A 20,460-nucleotide genomic window follows, 5' to 3' on the forward strand; every position below is an offset into this window, starting at 1 on the left:
AACTCTTCACAAACACAAGAATGTCCAAAGCATCGTTCCTCATTTGTGGCCCAGTCTCAGGAGCTGCTGTCTGATAGGAAGATGGAAGAATAGGTCTTTTGTCCACTTGGGTCTATGGGCTTGTTTGTGGTGTTTTGTATGTTTGATTGTAGAACCTTCATGGCTCCAAGAGCAATCCAGAGTTGGATGTCTAACTGCCATTTTGTATTGACACTGATGGCTCCATAGGTGAAGATGGCATCCAGCCTTTGAGAAACGGAATGTTGAAACATCCCATGCTGTCATAGTCTTTTATTCTGTAGTGTATAACACAATGGCACAGAGTGTGTAGGTTTAAAGGGGTAGAGATTTACTTTGGTTCCTGGTTCTGGGGCTCTTAGGTCAAGGGCAAACAACTGACAATGGCTTTCATGCTGGAGGAGTCCCCAAGGGACACATGTCATTGAGGGAGGGTAAGTCCTACCCGCGTAGCTGAGGCTTGGAAATTTCTATGTAATCCAGGTTGGCCGCAGATTTGAGATCTTTCTGTCTCAGACTTCCAAGGACTGGCCTCTCCTCCCCTTCTCCTTAATGTCTGTAAATCTTCAGCCTATATATGTGTATATGCACCATGTGTGTTCCTAGTGCCTGCAGAGGCCAGAAGAGGGTATCGATTCCCCTGGAAATGGAGTTACATGTGGTTGTAAGCCACCATGTGGGTGCTGGAAATCGAACCCAGGTCTTCTTGTAAGAGCAGCCAGTGCTCCTAACTGCTGAGCTGTCGCTCCATTCCCCCTTTCTCTTCTTGAAAGGCTACCAATATTCAATCATAGGACCCACCCCAAGGACTGTATCTACTCCTGATCACCCCCAGAGGTTCCACCCCTAAACACCTCACAGCAGGATCTAACCTAAAAAACACTCAGCATATCTAAACCACAGCAATGAGGCAGGTGTACAGAATGGCAGAAACAACTCCCTTCAACAAAGCATGTGTCTGTGACAATAGGTAGCTCTGCCCTCCCTCTGCAGGGACGCCTGGTAGGCCTTAGAGTGAGAACATGGTCTATTCTCCTCCATGGGCTTCATGAGGTTAACACTGTCTGGGGTTGTTTCCCCGGCATTCTTTTCATTGTCATTACACCACCGGTCTTTCCCCAGTAGTCATATCCTCCTAGAAGCAGAGCCTGAGTTAAGGGTTCTGTGCAAACAGTTGATTTGAAAAGCCATCCCCAAAAGAACTAGCAGGCAGTGTGTGAGCGTGCGGGGAAAGCAGGTGAACAGGTGGGTGACAGCAGATGCCATCCAGTCTCTTTGAGGAGGTGCGTGACTGGAAGTGCTGTCAAGTTTGCTCTGGTCTTGAGATATGTGTAAAGCAGGGATGACATCTCCAACTCCATGTCACTCAAAGAAGAAGTTCTGGGCTACTCTGCTCTGCTCCAATACTACTGAGCTTTGGGCCATCATTGTGTAGGGAGGAAGTAGCTGAAGCAGGAAGCTGCCATACCAGACCAGTGTCAAGTGACTAATCAATCATTATAAAGACCCTCCATGAATATGGTCAAAGCTAAGCTGCGCATGAGCAAACACCTGTCAAGGTAACTTGAAGAAGGATTTGCTTGGCTCACAGTATGGTGGTGTCAGGGCAGGGCAGCCGGAGCATATGGAAACCTGTCACATTGTAGCTAGTGAGGAAACAGAGAGATGAAGGTTGATGCTCTGCTCACTCTCTTGATTTTCCTTTTTTAATACATCCAAGACCCTAGTCCAAGGGGTGCTGTTGCCCACATTCAACTGTCCTTCCTCAGTTAAACCAATCTGGAAACTGCTTCACACACATGCCCAGACGGGTGTCTCTTAGGTGATCGTAAAACCAGTCTTGACAATGCAGCTGAACCATCCTGAATGGGAAGAGATAAAACAAAGGGGAAAGTCCCTTTAGCGCCGCCGCCCCCCTCCGGGTGTGCTTTTACAGCTATGTATCTGTGCAGCACTTTGGACATCACCTGCTATGTCCTCCATGTTCAACAGGTGTAGCCCATGTGTTCTCTAGGCTGTCCTCTTCCCTCGCCTGCTTCCTTAGTCCTCTTGACTTGGTGTCACCTGTACATCGACCAGAAGGGGGCCGACTACCGACTATAAATAGAAAACAATGCTTCAAGCTCCCGGGGCTCTCAGGCTCCTCCCAAGGCCCTTGGACCTACTCTTGAACTTGCCATGTGTACTCAACTCTTTAAAGAGAAGGAGGAGAAAAGAGGGAACAAGTCAGCAGCCTGTCATAGAGGACCTCTGCAAAGCTCTGCCCTGCAGACTATCAATGTAGATGCTGAGACTTATGGGCAACCTTTGGGCAGAGTGCAGGGAATCTTAGGAAGGAAGTGGGAAACAGTAAGATCTGGAGAGGACAGGAACTCCATAAGGAGAGCAACAGAACCAAAAAAATCTGAACACAGGGGTCTTTTCTGAGACTGCTATTCCAACCAAGGACTATGCATGGAAAAACCCCTGCACAGATGTAGCCCATGGCAGTTCAGTATCCAAGTGGGTTCCATTGTAATAGGAACAGGGACTGTCTCTGACATGAACTGATTGGCCTGCTCTTTAATTACCTCCCCCTAAGGGGGAAGCAGCATTCCCAGGCCACAGAAGAAGACAATGCAGCCACTCCTGATGAGACCTAATTGACTAGGATCAGAAGGAAGGAAAAGAAGACCTCGCCTATCAGTGGACTTGGGGAGGGGCATGTATGCAGAGGGTAGAGGAAGGGAGGGATTGGGATGGGAGGAGGGAGGGAACCACGGGGGGGGGGATACAAAGTGAATAAAGTGTAATTAATAAAGAAAAAAGAGGTCTCCTATTTTATTAACTCCAGTCCCTCCACGTTTTGATCTGCCCCCCAAGAACTTCACTGTGTTGATGCAGCTGTCCCCATAAGACCAAATGGCCACCTCAAGAGACAGGAATAAGCTTTGTGTCTTCCATTGAAGTGGCTCCCAGAATTCCTTGTGAGAGCAGAGTTGACCAGCACTTTGCCAGTCCGCTTCTCTTTCTTTAATCCTTATCAGCTGCACCTCACTCGCTTCTGAAGTAGAGGGAGGACCTTCTGCACTCGGTGTGTGGTTCTAAACATTTTAAGCTGGTGGGAGTTTTAGTGGCATCGTGTCTGCGAATATGACTGTCTACAGAACCGAGAGGTTTCAGGATACCCAGGGAGAAGTGGTTGCAGCTGCTGCTACAGCTGTGGAGTGAGAAGGGATCCAGGTTCTCCCCAGTCAGCAGCTCTGAGGCCTTCAAACGTCATTCCTCTTCTTTGCGCCTCAGTGCCCTCCTTTAGGAAATGAGGACCCTGACTACATCCCTCTCTCTAGGCTGTGACCCCTCTGCCCAAGCCAAGACCACTGTGCAGCAAGCACACAGCACACCCATCGTTAGTAGTAAACTCAGGGCTCTTCTGGGTGAGACTTGGCTCAGTCCCTTTCCTGGTGGGTCTTCATGGTTTCTTTTGCTTATTACTTCAGGCCTTTTATGGAATTTTCTTTTAATTTGGGCAGTAGTTTTTTAATTTCTGAAAGCCTTTCCTATTCTTTCATTGTTTCAGGATGGCTTGTTTTGTTGCTTTATGACTGCAATATATTCTCCAATGTGTCAGCAGAAATGAACTCAATCTTTTAGAGTTCTTCGCTCTTCACTGAATGGCCTGGTGTCTTTGGGGAGATCTGCCTGGCATCCCTGTATGGGGCTAATGATTTTCCTCAGTGTGTATTGATCCACACCTGTACTTTAGCTTTATCAGAAATGGGCCAAGCTGAGGAGCACAGGGACCTCCATGACTTCAGCTGTGTTGTCTGAGTGTGTTTGGTCTCTGGACTTCCCCCATGAAGGAAAGACTGGCTGAGGATTCTGTGTTACGGAATGACAACTGCCATGCCGGGACAGACAGACAGGGTGATGCTCCTCTCTGAGGAAGCTCTGATAATGCCTAGGGACTTGGTCTTAACTCCTGTATCGCTCTGCTTGCATTAGAGATTAGTACTCCAATTTTGGCTTTGAAAAAAAAAAGAAGCATTTTTTTTTGGTAGGGTAGAAGAATGGAGGTGAGTGAGTGGGAGCCCCTATCTTCTGTGGATAGATTTTCTTTGTTTTTCTTTTTTTTTTAATTTTTATTCACTTATGACAATTTATTCACTTTGTATCCTTGCTGAAGCCTCCTCCCTCATCTTCTCCCAGTCCCACCCACCCTCCCTCTTCTCCCTCTATGACTTTTCCCTAGTCCCCTGATAGGGGAGGATCTCCTCCCCTTCTATCTGACCCTAGCTTATCAGTTCTCATCAGGGCTGGCTGCATCCTCCTCCTCTGTGGCTTGGCAAGGCTGCACTCCCCAGGGGACGATGATCAAAGTGCTGGCCACCGAGTTCATGTCAGAGACAGCCCCTATACTCCTTACTAGGGAACCCACTTGGAAACTGAGCAGCCTATGGGCTTCCTTTGAACAGGGAGGTCTAGGTCCTCTCCATGTACCAAGATCAAAAAACTCAAGGGATGATGCATGCTGAAAAATATTGTGGAGAAAGAGGAACCTTCCTTCATTGCTGGTGGGAATATAACTTTGTACAACCACTTTGGAAATCAGTCTGGTGCTTTTTGAAAAAAATAGGAATAGTGCTACCTCAAGATCCAGCTATTCCACTCCTAGGCATATACCCAAAAGATGCTCCACCATTCAATAAGGACATTTGCTCAACTATGTTTATAGCAGCTTTTTTTGTAATAGCCAGAATCTGGAAACAACCTAGATGTCCCTCAATGGAAGAATGGATACAGAAAGTGTGGTACATTTACACAATGGAATACTACTCAGCAATTAAAAACAAGGAAATCATGAAATTTGCAGGCAAATGGTGGGAAGTAGAAAAGATCATCCTGAGTGAGGGAACCCAGAAGCAGAAAGACACATATAGTATATACTCACTTATAAGTGGATATTAGCCATATAATATAGGATAAACATACTAAAATCTGTGGATTTTCAAAAGCTTTTATTTTTGAGATTTAAATTCATCAAGGGGCTTCAGAGATTGCACTAAAATTCCCTAATGCCATTCACTCACCTCCCCCCAGGGTGAGCATCTTACATAACCACGACGTATGTGTCAAACGAAGAAACTCACATTAGTGAATTACTGCTCACTGAACTAGGAGCACGCTGATCTGGGGACCCTTCTTCGCTCTGTGGTACCCCGGCTCTCTCATTCCTTAGCTCTCATACCTCCCAGATCTTGAAATTTATAGCCATTTCCATTTTCTCTTCCTTCATGACCTTGGCACTCTGGGTGAATAAAGTTTAGGTATTTTGTAGAATACTCAGCTGAGGTGTTCTGATGGTGCCTCCCTCCTTCCCTTCCTCCTTCTCTCTAACCTCCCTCTTTCCCAACTTCTTTTCCTCCCTTTCTTCTTTCTTTCTTTTCTCTTTCTTTTTTTTTTCTCTTTTTCTTTTTTCTTCTTTCTTTCTCTCTTTTCTTACTATGTAGCCATGGCTTACCAGGTGAAACAGAGATCCACCTGCCCCGTCTCCTGAGTGTTAGTTTTAAAGGCATGTGCCGTCATACCAGATGTGTTTGTTTTTTGTGGAGGTTAGTAATTAACACAATGAGAGAGTTTCCCCATGCCAGTCCTGTCTGCCACTCATACTCACCCATTAGTTCATAGTGAAACAGGGTTTCTCTTCTAATAGGTCATCAATGGAACCATGGTTCCCAGCAGCTGGGCCTTTAGGTTCACACCCCAGAGTATGTTGTTGCTCAAGTTAAGTTCTGGGAAGGAAAGAGACCTTGCTAAGGCTTGAGTTCTGTGTTTCCTGCTTCAACTTGACTCTCTGAGCAGGTTCCAAACTGAGGCCTTAATAGCAATATAGACATTTGGCTGTCTATTTTGATTGATTCTTTGTGAGTTTCACATCATAAACCCAGTCCCATTCATCTACCCATCCCCTTGTATCCAGCTTCTGCCCTTGCAACTTCACCTCCAAAACAAACAAACAAACACACAAACAAATTAGCGAAGCAAAGCATAGAAAAAAATCTTGTCATGGAAGCTGTAGTGTGTCAAAGTGTGTCCCATAGTATATCTCTCTGTCCACACATCTTCATTTGCAAAAGTTCATTGCTATGAGTCATTGGTCTGGTTCGAGGTCTCTGGCTTCTGTCACACTGTCAAAGTTATATCCTCACCAAAATTCCTCCTGGGCATCCTGTTGTTGCGCGTGTCATGGAGATCCTGCAGCTTTGGGTCAGCAGGACCAGCCCTTTCACATAATTTAACAGTTCACAGAGTATACAGATTTTGGGGTGGCCCAACTCAAAGCCCTGGACCTGGGCCTGGGCTGAGCTGGTTTTTCATCCCTCTGTTCTCCTGCTTTTATGTCCTCGGGGATAGCTCACCGACATTCATGCTGCCAGAGCCAGCTCCACCGTGCTGCCCAGTCAAGGTGCAGGGCCCACTCTCCCACATGCTGAGCCAGATATACCAACTGCTTCAGGGAGCAAGAGGTCAGGGAGGGACTGTATCACCTCCCTGCCCATGCTACCTCACAGTAGAGGAGTGGTGGGACTAGCACCCCCTGGCTCTCACCCTTGGGCCTGCTCTCCTGTGCCTCCACCACCAGGGCCAGATCTACTGTACTGTCCAGGTGAGGTGCAGGGCCTGCTCTCCCGAGTGCTGCTACTGGTAAGAGGTGGGTCCAGCTTTCCAGAATGCCACAGCCAATGAGGGGTGGGGCCTGTTCTGCACAGCCCCTGGACATTCATGTGGTCCCTGGAGGTTGCTTAGACCCAGGGACATCTTCATGGTCTGTAGTGGTAATATGCACCATGGACCTCTGCACAGACTCCTGCTGCTGCATGACCACAGACCCAGACATGGCCTTCAGTGGCAGCATGGCCTGAGCTTTCATCGTGGCCTCAGGTGATGGGGATGGCTACTCACTGCAGGCTATTCCTCTCCACCCTCCCATCTCCAGTTCCTCATCTCTTCATAATGCTCAAACTGTTCCTCCTCTCTTTCTCTCCCATCTGTCCACCACACACTTACACATTGCAGTGGTTCCAGATACAGGTGGGCCACAAGCCTGGCAAGCCTCTGGGTGACCTCTTCATGACATGGCTACAAGCAGGCCTCTAGGTATCTACAGCCCAACTGTGTGGCATGGTGACAAGACAGAGCCATGCATTCCCTGCCAGCACCTCATGGCATGGCGGTGGGCAGTTCCCTGCTGTCTCGTGGTCCGGACTGAATTTGGGCTCTGGATCAAGCTGTGGTCCCTCCTGGCCTAGGAGGCTACCTCACTGTCACCTTTTTACACTGGGAACTAAGCTTCAGGCTCTCTTGGGAGCCACTATAGCCTCCCAAATAAGCACAAAGTCAGTGTTGAGTCAGCCTAGTTGGTTTCAACCTGGTTTCTCAACCTGGTTTTGTCCCAGGTTGAGAGGGTTAAGTCACAGGCCCCTCCCAGCCTACTTATTCCCCTAGAGTGTGCCTCTAGGATTTAAAGGACTAGAAAACCTTGATGATGGAAAAGCTGAGGGCCCTTTCTTTCCTAAAGTTCCTTGAGAATCTGGTGCGGCTGGCTTGGGAACAGATAGGAAAAACTGACTGATTAAGTGAGACTTGGGTTTCTCGTGATCCTGATCAGAAGTCTGATAGTGCTCTCACCAACTTGACCCTTTAATTATTAAATGCTAGCTGAGGATATGGCATGCGTGTTCAGGCTGCTGTAGTATAATGCCATAGTCTGAGTGGCTTATGAAGAAGAGAAGGTCGTCTGCCATGGCTCTGAAAACTAGAGAGTCCAAGATGAAGGCTGATTCATTCTGTAGTGAAGGCCCACTTCCTGGGTCACATACGGGGCCTTTTTCTCATGTCTTCACATCATGGAAGGGACACAGCTCCTCTGACCTTTTTAATAAGGACACTAATCCTATTCCTTAGGGCTCCACCCTCATCACCTACTCACCTCCTGTCCTGTGACTTTTCCCAGGGAGATTCTTTTTCTTTCATAGGGAGATGGCATCTGCATTTGTAATTTGCCTTTCACTGGGCCCACTCTGTTTTCTAGTCTGAGTGTGGTAAAAGTCTTCTGTGCAGGGTCAGTTGGGAAATGTTCCAGATTTGTGGGTCACAAGACCTCTGTTGAAAGTACTTGGAGTTGCCATTAGGGAGAAAGAAGCCTTAGATTGGACAGACACCAGCAGAAGTGGCCTGTCAAGATGAGACCAGAAGTTTGAAATCCTTGCCACTGCAGTGTGGTCCCTCGCCAGGGTGACCTGCGTATCCTGGGTGCTTGTTAGAACAGAGGCTCAGGTCTCTGAGACTCGTGGACCTGGAACTTTCAGGTTTAAGGATCATCTCCAAGAATTCTATGATGTCACAATGGCACTACTGTTACTATTTAAAATGATGGTTCCCACATCCAACCAATTCAGCGGGTGAGGAGTCTGTAGGATTTGGTACAGACAGCCCTTCAGAGATCCCGTGTGTGCTTGTGTGTGTGTGTGTGTGTGTGTGTGTGTGTGTGTGTGTGTGTGTGATGCAAACCAGGTACCAAGTGCCATGTGCTGCTTCTGGGTAAGCCCAACCTCTTGACATTGACAGGACATTGCCTGTTCACAGTTAATCCTCAAGTTAGATGAGTCTCCTTGGACATGAGCCACTCACTGCCCAGTACAGAGAATCTGTGTTACTGGGGTTCAGGGCATCTCCCCATTATTAAGCCTTAGCAATGCAGGAGTCATGCTGTTTTACAGTAAACTTTATAAATGGGATGGACATACTCTAAAATAATAAACAGTGTAGCAGGGGGAGTCAGAAGCTTCTGCTAGCCAGTGTGACTGACTCACATGGTTGTATTGCTGCCCTTTTGGACAGCTGGCAGTGGCACCAGATGAGTAATGTGCCATGTTTTGACATCATGGTGGCTATCATGTCACCAGGCAATTGAACATTCCAGCTGGTATCTCATGGAGCTGCTATTCTGGGTGCGCTGGTACGGACTGAAGCATTGTTATATTGGGTACATGGGTATTGACGAAGGCCTTGTGATACTGGGTGCATTAATATTGACTATTGCTGCCAGTAGTGGGAAGCCTTTGGAAGCCGTTCTCAGCAGCATGAACATTCCCCAAAGCAGCACTTTTCTTGATATGAGGAATGAGTCCCTCACAGTGACAAGTGTCCTCCTGGCTCCAGGTTCTCAGGAGGGCAGGAACTTTTGCAGGGGTCTGCCATGAAGGACAGGGTAGAGGTTGGAGTCAGAAGATGGCCTTTGTCACCTTAGGTTGGCCTCTAGCTTTTTCTGCTTACACCAAGTATACTTCTTTGGCTTACACCGAGAGTGACTGTGTGGGCTGGTTTGTAAGATTCTGAGTACAATGCTGGGAAAGACCTAATGGTCCCCAAACCACCCCATGAAGAGAAAAGGTGGAAAGGCTGTGTCCTGAAAGAAACCTGAAGGTGACATTTGAATACCACATATGGTATCAAGAAGATAAGAAATAAAACTCCATGGCCAGCAGTGGGCTTTCTGGGGCTTCTCTTTCCCTACCCCTTATTCCCTAAAGTCCAATAGGAGAAAGCTTTTATTTCTCAGCATTCTGGGAAAAATGATAGAATATTTGCAGGCAATTGGGAAAGCCCCTTGGCACTGTGCTACAAAGGTGCATGAGATTAAACTTACTGACAGGGGTCCTGAGCTTCCTCAGTGGGTACAGAAAAGTCCTGCCAATGCCACTGCTTGTCCTGGTGTCTGTATTTCAAACACTCTGGTGAATCTAAACACAAACTTACGCTTGGGCATGTAGATCCATCCCAGGATCAGAAGGGACCGTTTCCAAGGCATTGATTCCAGGTCCTCTCAGATAACAAAATACAAGGATACTCCAGCTCTTTAGAGACAATGACCCGTCTGCATCTAGATCGGCTCATGTTGAGGCAAATTGTAGAACATTCCCCCATCAGTATCATTCCTAGCACAGTGTAAATACTGTTTAAATCACTCTTAGACTGTATTGATCTGACAGGGAAAAAAAAAAGTTGTAGTATTAAGCAGAGATGCAATTTTAAAATACTTTTGGAATGTAGTTGGTTGAAATTGAAGTCCTGTAAATAAGAAGGTGCTGTGTAGTAGTTTCTTCAGAACTGAAATATTGTATTGTTTTGGAAAATATTAACTTGTTAAGGGAAGCTCCCTAAGTGTCTGGAAGTGAACAACACATAAGTCTTAGAAAACCCTGAAACTTACAAGATTCAGAAGGCCCTTCCCCCCACCACCACTGTTAAATGGTAAAGACTGCTAAAGAGAGGAGAGTCCCCTATCTGTTGAGTAGCTTGCAATTGTGCAGAGTGCTCTAAGACTGCAGAATTCATGAGTTATCACCCATGCTGTGACAAGCTTTTGCGTGGTACAGTTGTCTTTCAGTCCCATACTTTTAATATAGTCATTGGCTGATCAAGTTGGACTTTGGTGGAATCATTCTTTCAGTCTTTTGTCAATGCTTTGTCTGGGGCGAGTGGATGTTTCTTTGTGTCTCCTCAGGCAGATTTTATATAAAAAGAGGGATGATAGGTTTAATCTGATTACTCTTTAGCTAAAGCTGACTTGAAATCATACGCTCTGGGAATGGAGGTGGCTGAGAGAAGGGAAAACTCATTTGGAACTTGGGCTTCACGAAAAGGTGCCTCTGAAGAAGGGCAGTTCCTGAGAACATTGGAGAGTCCTGGGAAATGTAGGGGAGGTGGAGGGTGGGTTGGGTGGTGGTACCCAAAGCAAGTAGACATAGCCAGTTTGTGTTTGTGTTCCCCCGTCTCATTCATTAAAAAGCTGTTGCTTGCCCCTTACCAACTGGGTTCTATGAAACCTGTGGAGAATTATCATGGAAGTTCATACAGAGGAACTATGCCTGGAGTGGATTAATGTTGCCATGCGTCCCAGGAGGCTTGACGGAGGTGGCACTGACCTCTACCATATGGTGTGGTGACCTGCACAGGTGCAAGCTGAAAGCCATCCAAGTGGAGAGGAAGACTGGAAGGTGGTGAGAAAAGTCGAGAAACCCACAGACAGGGAGGACACCGATTCCTGTGTTCTTATGTGTGTGAAGTCCAGGTGGCAATTTGAAGACATTAGAAAGCGTATTTTGTCTACGTGTACTTTTTCTGGATTTCTGTTCTACACTTGAGGATAGAGTCTCTCTTTACAAACACACAGTAGTAACAATATAAATTATAATCAAGTGTGGGGGGTGGACCCTTGAATAGTCAAGCTCAATTTTCTCTGTGGGACAAGTCAGTGTGTCATTGGCATAGCACCCTAACTGCTGTAGCTTGAATCTTATATCTTCCAGCAGTTTGTGTTTTAAAAGCTTGATCCTAGATGGTGGTATTTGGATGGAGTGAGACATTTAAGAGGTGAGGTCTTGAGGAGAAAATTCAGTTCACTGGGGGCGTGCTATTGTGGGACAGAGTGGTACTCTGACTCCTCATTACTCTTTCTGATCCTTGGATCCTCGTGCAAGTCTGTCTACCACACATCCCTGCCATACGCTGCTTCCCCACAAGCCTTAAAGAACGAAGCTGAAAGAAACTTTTCTCTTTCTAAGTTAGTTCAGGTGTTTTGCTATAGTGACAGAAAGCTGATTAAGTCACCCTTCCAGTCATCTCTGATTAATTCTGAACTCCTTATCTATAAGAAGAAGGTGCATACCACCCATCCCTCAATGAGAAGCAATTTACAAGGAATATCTGAGTGATTATTTATTCTGAACAAGAAACATGGACAAAACAGAGCCAAGAAATCAGGATTCCCCATCCTGTTACTTCCACCCCACCCCCACCTCTCATTCACAAGCTCATCCCAAGAAGAAATTGTACTGCTTCCAGGTCACAGTGTAGAGAATAACAGCTACGGCATCCTGGAGGGCAAGGAGGGCAGACAGGGCCAGGAGACACTAGAATGGGCAGGAGACAGACGTGGGGGGACTCAGTTAAGGGAGGACATAATGCTTTTATTTTAAGGAAAGTGTAAAACCTTACCATACATTAAAATGTCTCCCAAGAGATCTAAGCGATGACACTGACAGACTTGAATCATAGTGAGAAAGTGGAAAATGGAAACTGATGCAAAAATGAAAACAGTTGATCTCAGCAGGGATGTCCAGACCTCAGAGGCTCCAGGTAGGAAAAGAAAAAAAATTGTAAACTTGGAGTATCCTTGGTCCACAGAAAACAGACCTGCCATGTTGGCAAGAAAGTACAGAGGAGGAGGATAGTGATCGTGATGGTGGTGATGACGATAAATATAATGAGGAAGAGGAGGAAGGAGAAGATGATGGTAATGATGGAAAAATGAGGAGGATGAGAAGTGATGACAAATGGCTGCTGGCTGTTAGTCATCACTGTGGTACACATGGGATCTTATCAAGCCCCATAACAACTCTGCAAGGTCAACCTTCTTCCTGTTTGAAAGTGAGGAAATTGACCCTTGAACAATCACGTGACTTGTGGGTGTCTTCCAGTCTTGGCAGCAGCTTTGCTAGCATCCTCATCTCAAGGGTCATCTGGTCCCTGGCCAGGTCAAAAAATGCTTTGTTTCTTGAGTGTGTCTGCTTCTGTCTACAATAGACTCTAAGCACCGAGGCTTCTTAATAGATCAAGAGGAAGCTCTGCCTGCCCAGCCAGGGAGCCCTTGAGTGACTGGGCTTATTTTATACTCTTCCAAGGAAGAAAAATCTGGAAGGATGGTGGGCACTGGTGCAGGATGGGTCTCCTCTGGGATCCCATGATACTCTGTGGGAGGGACGAATGACCAGAGATGCACCTGAGTGCCATCGGCATAGGGACATGGGGGTATGGTAAGAGCTGGTGATTGCTGAAATCCAAAGGTGGGGCAGCCTTCCATGAGTCAGGGAAAAGCACTTCTGCAGCATGGAACCCCCTGGGCTTGGTCTTTATGCTGGTCTTTATGCTTTGTACCATTCCAGAAGGCCAGGAAATCTGTGGATGGCTCTTCTTGGTTGCTTTGGGACCTGGGAGTCCCATAGGAACAGCAAACGTGCCAGCTATTTATATATTGTTAAAAGTGGTATCTAACAAGCTAGGGTGGACCAAATTGCAAAGTTCTCATGGTTTAAATTGTTTGGGGGGCCAGGGGAACGCTTCAAATATTGAGATATTTTACATGTATAAACTCTTTTTTATCAATGCCCAAGAGTTTATGTATATCTGCAGTTCAACAGGATTCTCACAACTATGTGACTGGAGATGGGGCAGAGAGCTGTTTAACCCCTTCCGCAGACGCTGAAAACCGAGGCACAGAGAATGTGTGACCTTGATTTTTTTCAAGGTCACACAGTGAATCAGTTGGAAGCAGGGACGAGAGCCCAGGTTCTCTAGACCTTAGTACAGAGCTCCTTCTGCATATTATGCTTTAGGGGTGTGATGGGGACCATCAGGGAACAAAGGAGGGGTGCTGGGTATCAGGGCAGTTAGGATGCCTTCTGGGCAGGTGAGCTTAGCTGCTGCAGCCTCGGGGACACGTGTGGCTCAGGATGTTGTTGTTTCGACCGTCCTGCAGCTTGCTCGAAGCCTGGCTTCCTATTCGGCCTTCCAGGTCTGAGAGCTGGCCATCATGTCCCTGCTGTCTCCTGAGTCTGCAACAAGCACAACACAGACCTGGTTAGTGGTTGTGGGCTGGGTGCACCACATACTTGTGAGATACTCCTGATACAAAGCCAGAACCTGAGCTCCCCAGCAGAGTGCTCGACTTGGGTATACCTGGAGAGTGACTTAATACACAGAACCTCAGTTTCTCTGTCTATTAAGTGGAGATAATAATTCCAACAGTACAATCCCTGTGGTATTTATAGTATTACAGATGTAATTGGTTCAGGTTCACAGCCAGTAGATTTGGTTGGTGAAGCCATGCACCATTCATTTTGTTTATACTTGTGGGTGGAGAAGTAGCCAAGCCTGGGACCATGCCTGGCAAGCAAAGCAGCTCTTATCTTCACAGAGTTTATGATGCAGAGGAGATGGGCAGTGGTCAAAAGATCCCACAAACAAAAATCTGGACAGTCTTTCGTGTACAGGAGGGCTACTGATTTTTTTGAGTTAATTTTGTATCCAGCCACTTTGCTGAAGGTGTTTATTAGCTGAAGGTGTTTATCAGCTGAAGGAATTCTCTGGTTGAAATGTTGGGGACACTTATGTATACTATCATATCATCTGCAAATAGTGGTACTTTGACTTCTTCCATTCCAATTTATATTCCCTTTACCTTCTTTAGTTGTCTTATTGCTCTAGCTAGGACTTCAAGTACTAGGTTGAAGAGATACGGAGCCTTGCCTTGTCCCTGATTTCCAGGGGATTGATTTGAGTTTCTCTCTGTTTACTTTGATGTTGGCTACAGGCTTCCTTTACTATGTTTAGGTATGTGCCTTGTATCCCTCATCTCTCCAAGACTTTAAACATGAATGGGTGTTGGATTTTGACAAATGCTTTCCCGGTGTCTAGGGAGGTGATCATGTGGTTTTTCTCCTTCAGTTTGTTTATGTGGTGGATACATTGATGCATTTCCATATACTGAACCACCTCTGCAGGCCTGGGATGAACCCTACTTGGCTTCATGGTCATGGTGGATGATATCTTTTATGTGTCCTTGGATTCGGTTTGTAAATGTTTTATTGAGTATTTTTGCATCAATGTTCATAAGAGAGATAGGTCTGAAGTTCTTTTTTTGTTGTTGTTGGGTCTTTGTGTGGTTTAGGTACAAGGTGACTGTGGCCTCATAGAATGAGTTTGGTAATGTTCCTTCTGTTTCTATTTTGTGGAATAGTTTGAAGAAAATTGGAGTTCACTCTTTGAAGGTCTGGTAGAAGTCGGAGCTGAAACCATTTGGTCCTGGGCCTTTTCTTGTTGTTTTTTAATGGAGACTTTTGATGACTGCTTCTATTTAGCCCATGGTAACTCAGTCTCCAAATGGAACAGTAAGGGGAACAGGGACTCTCTCTGACATGAACTCAGTGGCTGGCTCTTTGATTACCTCCCTCTGAGGGGGAGCAGTCTTACCAGACAACAGAGGGAGACAATGCAACCAGTCCGGAAGAGACCTGATAATCTAGGGTCAGAGGGAAGGGGAGGAGTACATCCCCTAACAGTGGATTTGGGGAAGGACATGGGAGGAGAAAAGAAAGGAAGAGTGGGATTGGAAGGGGACAAGGGAGGGACTACACCTGGGATACAAAGTGAATAAAATGTAATTAATAAAATAAATTTTAAAAAATATGGACAGTCAAACAAACACTCAGGCTGTTGAAATACTCCATGACAGGCCATGCTGAGGTAGTAGCAGTCTGAACACTGCATTTCTTAGCAGCTGGCCACTTGCTGCCAGTTGGAAGATGTCTATATTCCTCCCTCTTTGACCTCCAAGTTCAGATTCACTTACTGTACCACACCTGCCACTTGCCTGTTCATGGCACAGGCCAGAGGAGGAACAGAGGCATTCAAGGGGCAGCAGAGAACCCAACTGAAACCTGGGCTCTCACCTCCCTAGTTACCTTGGTTAAGCTGCTTAGCATCTCTGAGACTTCTTTTCCTTAGCTAAAGTGAGGCTTGTGCTGTGCAGGAATCATCAGACAGATGTAAGGGAAGTTGCCAGTGTGAGTCTGGAAATCATAATCCTTACTAGCCCAGGGTGGTGGTACATATCAGTAATTCCAGCTCTTGGAAGACATAGGCAGGAGGATCACCATAAATTTGAGGCCAGCTCGGGCTATATAGTTTCAGGCAGGTCAGGGCTACATAGTGAGAAATTGTTTTTGTTGTTGTTGTTTTGTTTTGTTTTTGTTTTTGTTTTCAAATCCAAAGAGGGGCTGAGAAGATGGCTCAGTCAATAAAGTGCTTACAAGCATGAGGACCCGAGCTAAAGTCATTGCAACAACAAAAGGCAGCTGGGCATGGTGGCCTGGAATGCCACTCTAAAGAGACAGAGACAGTCAGATCCCAAGTCTTGCTGGCCAGCCAGCCATGGTGAATCTGTAAGCATCAGATTTAATGAGAGACTCTGTCTCAAAATGTGAGTTCAAAGAGTGACTGAGGCAGACACATGGCCAACCTCTGACTTCCACCTGCATGGGGGTGCACGGACACACACAAGCCAAAGAAGAGGATTATTACTAGTTCCACCTTATTCAGAAAGACATGTGCTTCAGGCTTCAGGTGGAATTGGCCTGAACTGTAATATTTCTGTCAAACGGCAACAGCAAGTGGCCACTCACTGTAGTCATTTACATTAAAATCCTTTCTTAAAAAAAAAAAAAAAGTTCTGTGCTCGCTTCAGCAACATATTTACTAAAAGTTGAATAATACAGAGCAGATAGCATGGACCTGGAGCAAGGATGACACAAAATTCATGAAGTGTTTCATATTTTTGGGCTTGTGGAGACTGAAGCACCAACCAAGGACCTAGGCCCCCTATACCGATGCAGCAGATGGGCAACTACACGGGATCATGTGGGTCCCCTAATAAAAGGCACCAGGGCTGACTCTGACATGGACTCTGTTGGGTGCCTGCTTTTTGATCATTCCCCCTGTGGAAGGCTACCACGCCAGGCCACAGTGGAAGAGAACAAGCTCATTCCTGTTGTGGCCTTATGATCTGGGGTGGGTCGGTGGGTGGGTGGGGGCTCCCCTTTCTGAGGAATAGGGAGGAGGGATGGGGGAAGAGGAGGGAGAATGGGACTGGGAAGAGAGGAGGGAGGGTGCTAAGATGGGGATATAAAGTGAATAAATAAATTACTTAATTAAAAAAAATTCTGCTTGTGCCTGTCATGCTCAGAGAGCTGCAGCTGACCTTAAGACAAGAGCCATAGAATGTGCCCCTCAGCTAGACGGCAGCTGAGAGTGAGTATGAATGTGCCCAGTAGGCATGTGTGCACCAGTGCCAGTGCCTGAGTGAGCACTCAGCGACCTAGCACTGTTTCATAGGACACTGACTTGGTGGCTCTCTCCCTGCTTTTTCTCCAGCCACCAGGACTGGAATCAGGTGGACTTCTGCCATAACTCTGAAGCCTGTGCTTTCTCCACCACAGCTGAGCTGCCATCATTTCATCCATCCATTATCCATCTATCCATCTATCCATCCATCCATCCATCCATCCATTATCCATCTATCCATTCATCCATCCATCCATCCATCCATCCATCCATCCATCCATTATCCATCTATCCACAGATACATCATTCATCAATCCATCAACCTACAGAGAAGCCCCGTATCCATCCATAAATCCATGGAAACATTCCATGAACATCTTTTTTTTTTTTTCAAGATAGGGTTTCTCTGTGTAATAGCCCTGGCTTTCGTAGACACTCTTTATAGACCAGGCTGGTCTTGAGCTCACAGAGATCTGCCTGTCTCTGACTCCCTGAGTCCTGGGATTAAAGGCATGCACTACCGCCACTCACAACACCCATCCAATTTTTAATCTGATTATTTATAGATACATCCATTTTTTTAAAATCTATGGTCACATTCAAATACTGTACCATCCATTTGTCCATCTGCTCTCTTGTCTTTCTGTCATCCCACCTCATGTTCACTCCTACCTATCTACCTACCGACCTAGTCTACATTCATGAATATACACATTGTTCACCCATTCACACCTTCCATCCACCCCAACGTTTTAAGCGGTATAGTTTGTCTTTCCACTCATCCATTATTTATCCTTTCCATCTACTGAGATGTCCACTCACCCCACAGTCCATTCATGCACACACACACATACATTATGCATACATCAACTATCTGTCTATCTATCATCCGTTTATCACCCATCCATCATCAGTCTCCCACAGATTACCCTCCATCCATCCACCTGCTTATCCTCTATTCTCATCATCTTACCCACTTGCCAGGAGCTCAGGTGAAGGAGTCAGAGAGAAGGACAGAGAGTGAGCAGGGAACCCTCACTGTGAGGAGCTATCTTCTGGAATCTATGAACAGGGCAGAGTTAAGACCATCACAATGGGCCCCCAGTGCCTGCTCACTTGCAGCCTACTCTACAATACAAAGACGCATAACTGACGAGGAAATGAGAAGGAATTGTACAGACACTGTGGGCAGAGTTGAATGTTACCCATGTAGATTGCCTGTCTGTCTATTTTCATGACAGGAAACATTGAATTTCTCAGACAACTTATTATTTTAACAACCAGTGTTGAGAGAATTCCACATGATGAGTCAAGCGCTTAAAACTCTGGAACTCAGCCATGGCACACCAACATCTGAAAGACCCCAAATGCCAAACCCTGTGGTCCCAAGCATTTCAGACCAAGGAGACACAGCCTGTCATGTTTCTCTACAGATAAAACAAGTGGGCAGAGTCAAGTGATAGTAACTCACACTCTTAATCCCAGCACTTGGACCTCTCAATGAGTTCAAGGCTAGCCTGATCTACAGAGTGAGTTCCAGGACAGCTAAGGCTACACAGAGAAACCCTGTCTCAAAACACCAAGCTAAATCAAACCAAAATCCCAACCAACCAACCAACCAAACAGATGGACGGACAAACACACACCATCTCAAAACAGAGCTGAAATGACTAGGAGGGTTCAGAAAGGACTGTGCCAAATTGAGCCATTGTTATCTGACTGGGGATGAAGGGAAGAAAGCAAAGACATGGTTAGGGTAATTCAAAAACTCTCCAGGAATGCTTTTGCTTCCTCTGGGTAGTCCTAGCCAACTTCATCAACCCCCAGGTCCTTATATCTCAAGACTACAACTGTGAGCCACTGAGTTCCTTGGGTGCAACTCCTTGGTGTTAAAAGTGAGCCACCTGCAGCCTTCTGGGTCCCTCCTCCATTCCTTTTTCTTGCAGTGAGAAGGGATGGGACAGAAAAAACCTGCTAACTGGTCTGGATGACAGTGTGTTGGAGGGGGAACCCCAGATTCATTTTGACCCTCCAGGCTGAGCGCCCTTCCCACTGTGCTTTCTGGGCACCATTCGTGGCAGAATTCTCTCTGAGTTCAGTGAGGCAGCCAAGCTTGTGTCTGTTGGAGGGCTATTTCTTCTGACATGAAATACCCTCTTGTTATCATTTCCAGCCAGCCTCGAGCACTAATCAGCTCTCTTCTCTATCTCACTCGATCAAACAGCCCAGAGGAAAGGCAGACTGGTTGTATCTATCTTCTGTTCCCATTGTGTTCCTGAGATCTCAAGTTCAGAACTCTCTCAGAGCTGCTCCTCCCTGACTCCTTGCACTATTGTTGGTGGTGGACATCCCTCAATGTCCCTTGGGCTATGGCAGTGGCAGTATCTCTCTGTCTTCATATTTGACTTCTTTGCTGTGGATGTGGGGTTACCCTCAATCAGAGGGGCTTCCTGATAACTCACCCCAGGGGGGATGCCTATGGCTTCTTCTTAAGAAGCCTGGGTATAAAATAACAGCAGGTTAATCCATGGAAAACAACGTAAAGATCTCACGGGGAAAGTTACCAGTGTCCTGTGTGCTTGCTTCAGAGACTACTGTTCCTATGCCACATCTGACACACACTTTCCCATTGGTGCTGCCTCAGCTTCCTTTCCTGTTGCTTTGTTAAAACACTCTGACAAAAGCAACTTAAAGGAGAAAGGGTTTATTGTGCTCACAGTTCCAGAGTACAGTCCATCACAGCAGGGAAGTCACAGTGGCCAGAGCTACAAGGAATTGGTCACCTCCATCCCCAGTCAAGAAGGAGACAAGGTAAATGTAAGCTGCCTTTCAGCTCCCTTTCGCCATTATAGAATTCAGGAGCCCAGCCAGGGAATGGTGCTACCCATTAATTGGGTATTAATTAGTGGGATGAACCATTAATTTAATGATATTAGGATAATTCCAGCAGGCATGCTCAGACATCCATCTCTCAGAGGATTCTCAATATCATCAAATTGATAACTGAGACTACCACACATACCATGGGGTTTCTTCACTTGGAAGGCACATTGACGGCTCTATATTTCGAAAAAATGTTAGTAAGAATCACTTGTATCATAAAGAGGAATATGGACCTGAGCCCCCAAAAAGTTGTGTGGAATCTCAACTCTAAACACTTCACAGTAATTTCAGGCATAAGATTCTCTCTCTCTCTCTCTTTCTACACACACACACACACACACACACACACACACACACACACACACACACACGCACGCATGCACGCATGCACCCATGCACAGATGCAAGCACACACGCACACTAAGACTGTGCTGAGCATCAGTGCTGAAGCTGGAGATGACTGTAAAGAACCAACCATGGTGCTTGGCCTAGAATGGCTTTCTGATAGCTGTGCTTTCCCTATGGTTTATTGGCTGAGAAGAGCATGCTGGGATCAGCTGCCCTCTGCACAACATGGTTCAATTTCCTGTGATGGAGACCTGAAGTAACTGACATGGA

General features: G+C 46.3%; 1 protein-coding gene and 1 non-coding gene across 2 annotated transcripts in view; one reads left to right on the forward strand and one right to left on the reverse strand.

The window, feature by feature from the left end:
* Positions 1 to 11,771: 11,771 nt before the first annotated feature.
* Positions 11,772 to 20,460, reverse strand: part of Stk32b (serine/threonine kinase 32B) — a 182,815-nt gene continuing 174,126 nt past the window's right edge. The window contains exon 11 of the mRNA XM_055624003.1: positions 11,772 to 13,673. Within this exon, the coding sequence (XP_055479978.1) occupies positions 13,535 to 13,673 (139 nt within the window). The 3' untranslated portion in view covers positions 11,772 to 13,534. The remainder of the gene's footprint in view (positions 13,674 to 20,460) is intronic.
* On the forward strand, positions 16,351 to 16,455 carry LOC129689192 (U6 spliceosomal RNA). The gene has a single exon (XR_008722060.1). It is a non-coding gene; the product is annotated as a U6 spliceosomal RNA (small nuclear RNA).

The sequence above is a fragment of the Psammomys obesus genome, unplaced genomic scaffold (genome assembly GCF_907164565.1).
Source record: "Psammomys obesus unplaced genomic scaffold, mPsaObe1.curated_primary_1811, whole genome shotgun sequence".
Lineage (NCBI taxonomy): Eukaryota > Metazoa > Chordata > Mammalia > Rodentia > Muridae > Psammomys > Psammomys obesus.